General features: G+C 28.7%; 2 protein-coding genes across 2 annotated transcripts; one reads left to right on the top strand and one right to left on the bottom strand.

The window, feature by feature from the left end:
* Positions 1–468: 468 nt before the first annotated feature.
* On the top strand, positions 469–4,278 carry LOC130664411 (uncharacterized). Its single transcript, XM_057464263.1, has 5 exons — positions 469–632; positions 734–942; positions 2,226–2,558; positions 2,632–2,859; positions 3,458–4,278. Exons 2-5 carry the CDS (start codon positions 754–756, stop codon positions 3,908–3,910), a joined length of 1,203 nt encoding a protein of 400 aa, XP_057320246.1. The 5' UTR covers positions 469–632; positions 734–753; the 3' UTR covers positions 3,911–4,278.
* Positions 3,417–6,915, bottom strand: LOC130664412 (leucine-rich repeat and IQ domain-containing protein 4-like). The gene is made up of 6 exons (XM_057464264.1): positions 6,362–6,915; positions 6,107–6,293; positions 5,895–6,041; positions 5,615–5,794; positions 5,212–5,400; positions 3,417–4,433 (listed from the first exon to the last, which is right to left on the bottom strand). Exons 1-6 carry the CDS (start codon positions 6,717–6,719, stop codon positions 4,364–4,366), a joined length of 1,131 nt encoding a protein of 376 aa, XP_057320247.1. The 5' UTR covers positions 6,720–6,915; the 3' UTR covers positions 3,417–4,363.
* Positions 6,916–6,918: the final 3 nt, after the last annotated feature.

Below are 6,918 nucleotides of genomic sequence, written 5' to 3'. Positions count from 1 at the left end.
AATGGAAAATTTGAAATGATAATTATATGTAATTTTAATTACATAAATTTTGAAATAAAGATTAATTTTTAAATTAAGGTTACGTCGTATTGTTGATTATTTAAATCGCTCACCGTTTTTTTTATTTATTATTTTTTTTTTTAAATTATAAATAATAAAAGTCTGGGAAAATTTGAATTTTTTTAACAAGCTGTCACTTTCAAATCAAGGCACAGGTTTGTGATAAAATATTATTTAATGTTAAATTAACATTTGAAATTTTTATAATTATAAATGAGATAATTATAATAACAATACATTGGGAAATATGTATATAATATATATGAGGAAAAAAAAAAAATATAAGCTGCTGTACCACGAAAGTTTTAGGAAAAATTTATTGTTGTTTGGAAACAGGTGGCGGTGGATTAAATTTTCAAATTTTCTGGTGATGGTAAAATAGATTTCTTAGTCATTGAATAAAAAAAAAACAACAATGGCCACAGTGAGCATGGAAAGTTGACACTGTGTAATAAAAACAAAAATTTATGCAAAATAAATTAAAAGTTTAAAATATTTTAATTTTTCTTCGAAACAGTAAATCAAAATTTTTTAAAAATATTTATACCGTACAAAAATTTAAGTAACTGGACGTAAGTGTTGATGTCTGTTGGATGTCATAAAAAATTACAAGACGTTAAACAATCAGGAAAATTAATAATTTTTTGTTTAAATTTATTTATCACCCTTAAAGTTTGAGGTGATGTCCAATAAATGATGGCAAGAGCGTCAATGTCAGCACAAGATCCAGTATCATCATACATGGATGGTGTTAATGTAAAAATAGCTGAAGCGTATAAACCACCTAGGAAAGTCACTCTTCCAGCAGCTTACAATAATAAATTTCCTGACATCGATCGTTATAATTACGATTTCAGCCTAGAGAAATCTATTTTGGAGAAGGTATCACTCATTTATCTACTTGTAGTTCTTTTAATAATAAATGTTGATGCAGCATTATGACAAACCGCTCCAGAACATCTCCATTGTATTTCTGTACCTAAAATATGTCTATCGTAAAACAAAACTATCCTTGAATTGGTTCCTCCAAAACATCTTTACCAAAAACAATTCCTCTCAAGCTCAAATTGACTTACCAGATATTTTCGACAGAGTTTTTTTCGGAAACAAAATCTCTAAATACAAAATACAGATCGGAAATTGATGCAGTACTGTCTAACCTAGCGAAATTCGCTTTAATTGTTTGATAATATTCGTGTGTTTAAGAGGAAAACTCGGCTAAAGTTTCCATTTACGGCACAAGTGCAACAAAGATGGTGGTAACACGACATTATCTCTCTGGACAAAATCTCTCTATGACAAAATTTCTAAAATTATTTTTATCAGTCCAATCCCTGATGGCCATACTATCACTTCAAAAATTTGACGTTCAGTGATTTTGATTAACTTCACAGTAAGTTTACGTCAAGTTCTATATACACATAAAATGTGAAAAAAATCCTGAGTACGATTCCAGTCATAAATGTGGAAATCATTATAATTACATAGATTATAAGATCTCGTTTATAGAGATCGTGTTCAACAGATTTTGTCCTGGGGAGATTTCGTCTGAGAGATCATGGTGGAACCAAGATGGTACCATTCGTGGACTTGAGTGTTATAGAGTGAAAAGTGCAAACCCCTTTTCTAATTAGAAAATCATCGGTAACCCAAAAAACTAGTTAACAAGGAAATTAACAGGTCTACCGTGCTTAGGAAAAGGGCAGTAACTTCACTTACTGCTTTTTTATTTAACTCGTGTTGAATTTAAATTGGTAAGACAGAAAGGCAGTAAGTGAACTTACTGCTCTTTTCCTAAGCCCGTCAGAGGTTCTCTCAGTAACCGATGAATTAGCTGACAATTATGGATAACAATGACATTATTTCGGATAGTCTTGTCATTGAATAGAAGTTATGGAGTAGAGTTTGAGCTTGAGAAGTGTTCTGGGTAAAGATGTTTTGAAGGAATTAATTCAAGGATAGTTTTGTTTACAATCGATATATTTTAGGTACAGACGTGGTCATTAATGCCTGGTACACTAAAGTATAGCAGTGCTACGTTTAGTGTACCAGGTATTAATGACCACACCTGTAGAGAAATACAATGGAGCTGCCTGTGCAAAGAGAGGTTCTGAAGCGACTTGTCACCATGCCGTTGATGCTAATTTATAATTACTGATAAATAGTTGGAGGAATGGCGGAAAGTAAGAAAAGAAAACAACGAAGCGCGTAAGCAGCGTATGGAGGAAAGGAAGAAACGCGAACAAGAAGAAGAAGATTTAAGTAAAAGCAATTCATCTTCATCACCAGATGCACTTCCACTGCCAGTTAAAGTTGCTCCTGCACCTAAAACGACAATACTTACACCCCAGCCGCTGTCACCACCGGGTGATCTCCATGATATTGATCTTAATGTCAAGTCAAATGGGCTAGATTACGCGGATTTTGATAATGACACGTCTAGTCCGTTTGATAACATGGAATTAAAAACAATAAATGATATGGAAGAGCTTGCACAAGTATTTCATTTTATTTAATTATTATTTATTAATTAATTTTATTTGTTATTTAATATTTATTATTTATTAAAAGGTTTTGCAACCATCGCAGTGGGCACCGCCAGCGAGGATTGAAAATATACTTAAAGAATTAACTTTAGAAAATAAAATAAATGAAAGTGATAATGATGATAAAGATACGGGTGTTGTAAATAAAATAGATGATCGGAATGATAATAATAATCATGTTGAATCTAAGCGCCGGAATATTTCAATAATTGTTGAAGAACTTCAGCGTGAACTAGAGCGCCCACATATGGAAGTAAGCATTTTATTTAAATTTAAAAAAAAAATCATTTAAAAAATTTTTAGCGTCAAAGTTTAAAATTTAAGACAACTCGGGGTTTTTATTTATGATACTGAAGTTAATCGACGTTTGTTAGTTTTTGGATTTTTTTATTTGAAAAATTGCACCTATAGTTTTTTTAATTTTCTACATGTGCATATTTTTATATTTTTGTTATTGATTTGTTGAAAAAAAAATTCGAAAAATTTTTAACTGTCTGTTAACTTGATCATTTTTATTTCAAATTAAAGACTATAAATCACTGGTCGATTTTTTTTACTTTTTCTAAATGAGTTAAAAAGGTTTAATTTTTTTAATTTAAAAATGTCAACTTTAAATTTACGTTCATCGCGAATTTTATTTCATAAAAGTTTTTAGTTAATTAAATATATAGAGAACTGGATGTAAAAGAAAGATTGATTAGAAGGTAGACAAATAAATAATTGATGGTTGAATGATAGTTTGAAAGCAAGAAGCATTTTTATTATTATTTATTTGTAATTAAAAATATAAATTGTAATTATTGCTTTATATTTAAAAATAAATTATCAGTAATTAAAAACAAAATTTTCAGAACTGGAAACCGTGGCCAGATCTAGAGAGCCCGGAGTGTATATCCAACACAAACACCAAAGATTTGTGCAGCAATACAGAAGAATCAATGAAAATAACGAACGTACTGGAGAGTTTGTCGTCGGAGGAGGATAAAAAATTAGCTAAACATTTAAGCGACATGGGATTTCCTCTGTCGCGTGCTGCTCGGGCGATTGGTGATCTAGGTGGTAAGGATAATAAGAAAGTTGTTGAATATTTATTAGCCGTCCAATGGTTAGAGGAATTAGGATTACCCGGTGATGATGCTGAGAAAGCGCTGGCGCTTAATGATTATGATCAAGAGAGAGCCAAAAAGTATCACGATAACTTGTGTACTCTCAAAGATCTTGGATTTTCTGAGGACGAGGCTTCTAAAGCTCTGCTCAAGTTTGATACTGACCGCGATAAAGCTCTAGACTATTTGTGTGCGTAGCTATTTATTATAATTATATTTTTATTCAAACAATTAAACGGTCTAAAGTCATTATATTTGTGCATTAGCACTGATTTTAAAATTAAACAGCTTTGATGCTACTCTAACTTGTCTACAGACATTAAACACGGTCATATTGTACGAGACCAATTAATGCTAATTGCGATATTTAGTATTTTTAATCATTTAATTAAATAATAAATTAATTAATAGACGTCTGTTTAATTATTAATTGAGTAGTTACTAAAGGCTGATTAATTGCTTTAAATTTGTACATTCACCGACAATCTTTATAAATAAATATATATATAATATATATATAAATATAAATAATTAATCGATCAATTAATAAATAAACTTATATAATATTTCATATTTATTTATAATTTTCTAAAAAATAATTTATCACGTTTTCTTTGGTTTCTTTTTTTTTTTTTTATATTGCGGAAAAATTTAACCGTCGTAATAATCCCAGGACAGTGTTTCTATTCCGTGTGATGGAAAATCAAAACTACTGGCACAGCTGTTGGAAAAAATATTGATAATTTTATTTTTTATTCAGTATTTTTTTTCTTTACTTAAGGGGGAAAGGTGTCTGATACAAAAAAAAAAGGATATTTTTGTGATTTTTTTTTCAGAGTACCTTCGTTATTAAAATTTTGAAAATTCGTGACATTATTAAGCATCATTCCAAGAATATTCTGTTAAATTTTTATAAAAAAATATTGAAAAATAAGCCAGTGGTAGAGGGGAGAGACGAGTCACTTTAAAAAAATAGTCTCTATGCCGTAGGCAGGATAACTCATGACTGTCTCATTTGAAATCAAAAAACCAAACAGATTTCTTTAGTACATAAGTTTATCTCGGATTTGAACGAAGGAATAAACAAAATATTCATTTTTTAATTTTTGGTAAAAGGGCAATCAAAAAATTCTGATTTTTACTAAAAATTGCTCTTTTTGTTTAATTAAAAAATAAGTAGTTATTGAAAAAAAAAATAATTCTTCGTTCAAATCCAAGATAAACTTATGTACTAAAGAAATCTTTTTGGTTTTTTAATTTCAGATGAGGCAGTCATGAGTTATCCTGCCTACGGCATGGAGAATTTTTTTAAAGGTGACTCGTCTCTCCCCTCTACCACTGGCTTATTTTTCAATATTTTTTTATGAAAATTTAGCAGAATATTCTTGCAATGATGCTTAATAATGTCACAAATTTTCAAAATTTTAAAAACGAAGGTACTCTGAAAAAAAAAATTGCTCTTTTTTTTTCTCAGATCTCTTTCCCTCCCTAATACTTACTTTTGGGAGCAGAATAGTGTGATGACTAGAAAAACACACTCTTCGCTTTTCCCGACGACAATCCAGGCCTCGGTGAAAATTGGCTCTCGACAATGGCTGTTTAAACAAATGCTTATGGGGCCATTTGATAGTAAATTATAAAAAATATCGTGTTTTAATGTGTAGTATTTGTCAAAGAAATCATCTTCTCTGAAACAATTTATATTTATTAATTAATGGCGGTAACTGCGGGTTTAAATTTAAAAATTCAAATAAAAAGACATTTATTTTCAAGCTTTGAAATTTATACTACCGTTTTATTATATTATTATTTTTTAGTCCCGTCAAAAAATAAAAATTTTCAAAGTAAAAATTCGCAAGACTAGAAAAAAAAATATTATAAATAAATTAAATTAATACATACTTATTTTTATATAAATTCCGTAACGACAATTCCCATAAAGACACCGGTATTTTAATATCTTCTCCAAACACCTGGAACAGTTGCCTTGGTAACTCAATAATATCTTTTTTGTCCTCTTTGATTCCACATAAATTAACTAACAGTTTTATATTTTTGCTAGCACTCATCACTAGTCTACACCTGCAACAAATATTTTATTAATCATCCAAACACAACACGTTTAATTAATTAATTAATTAATTAATTAATTAATTTATTTATTTAGTAAAATAAAACTCACTCATTTATCAGACAATTTTTTCCATCTTCCCAACCGAGTTCCAGTAGTTGGCACAAAATCGAATACGACAAATAATTAACGTTCGGATTACAGTCGAAATAAATGTTTACTGGTGATATAAATGAATTCAAAGGTAAATATCTCAATCTATAAATTAATTATTATTTCCATTAAAACTACACACATCACTGAATAATTAATTAACTAATTACCTGTTTGATTTAATGGAAATAGTTGTAAGTGAGCAAGCGAGTGTAAGACGATTTGGTATTTCTTCTAAATAATTATTATCAACAATTAATTTATCTAGTTTTTTTAATGACCCCAACCATTCTGGTAAAGTTATTAAATTATTTCGTGCTAATGACAAAATTTCCAAGCACTCAAGTTTTAATAATTCTAAAAAAAATAAAAAAAGTAAATAAAAAATTGATAAAAATTAATTAGTAAAGTTTATTAATATTTACCAATAGGTAATTGATTTAAATAATTATCATCTAATAATAATTGTCGTAAATTAGATAAATTTTGAATACTATTTGGTAGTAACTCGATATTATTATCACACAAATCGATAACTAATAATTGTTTCATCTGACATAACTCTTCAGGAAATATATTTAATTTATTACCAGATAAATATAAGTTTGTTATATTATTAAAATCACAAATCCATGGAGGTAAACACGTCAATTTATTTTCTTTTAAATATATCTCCCGTACATCGTGACCGTAATTTTTAAACACCTGAGGTAATTCATTAAACCCGCGGTAATTCCAGTGTAGGATTTTTTTATTTTTTATTTCTTCAATTAATTCCTCCATGCTTATACTTAAATTTATATTTATTTATTTATTTGTTAACTAATAATTTAAAGAAATAGTAAATACATTATGTGCAATTATTGAATTGCATGTAGACTACTGGCGTTTCTAGGGCTTACTTCAATCTATTCCTGCATCAAAATATAAAAACTAGGTCATTACCTACTTACCTATATATATTTACTTATATCAATACTTT

This window comes from Microplitis mediator, chromosome 3 (assembly GCF_029852145.1).
Source record: "Microplitis mediator isolate UGA2020A chromosome 3, iyMicMedi2.1, whole genome shotgun sequence".
Classification (NCBI taxonomy): domain Eukaryota; kingdom Metazoa; phylum Arthropoda; class Insecta; order Hymenoptera; family Braconidae; genus Microplitis; species Microplitis mediator.
This window is presented reverse-complemented; position numbering and strand designations above follow the sequence as displayed.

Coding starts and splice junctions, on each gene's coding strand:
- LOC130664412 (XM_057464264.1), bottom strand. CDS start 6,719: ATGGAGGAATTAATTGAAGAAATAAAAAATAAAAAAATCCTACACTGG. Junction 6,294..6,361: donor TTTAAATCAATTACCTATTG/GTAAATATTAAT, acceptor TATTTTTTTTAG/AATTATTAAAACTTGAGTGC. Junction 5,795..5,894: donor AAAAATTGTCTGATAAATGA/GTGAGTTTTATT, acceptor TATTTGTTGCAG/GTGTAGACTAGTGATGAGTG.
- LOC130664411 (XM_057464263.1), top strand. CDS start 754: ATGATGGCAAGAGCGTCAATGTCAGCACAAGATCCAGTATCATCATAC. Junction 943..2,225: donor AGAAATCTATTTTGGAGAAG/GTATCACTCATT, acceptor ACTGATAAATAG/TTGGAGGAATGGCGGAAAGT. Junction 2,860..3,457: donor TAGAGCGCCCACATATGGAA/GTAAGCATTTTA, acceptor CAAAATTTTCAG/AACTGGAAACCGTGGCCAGA.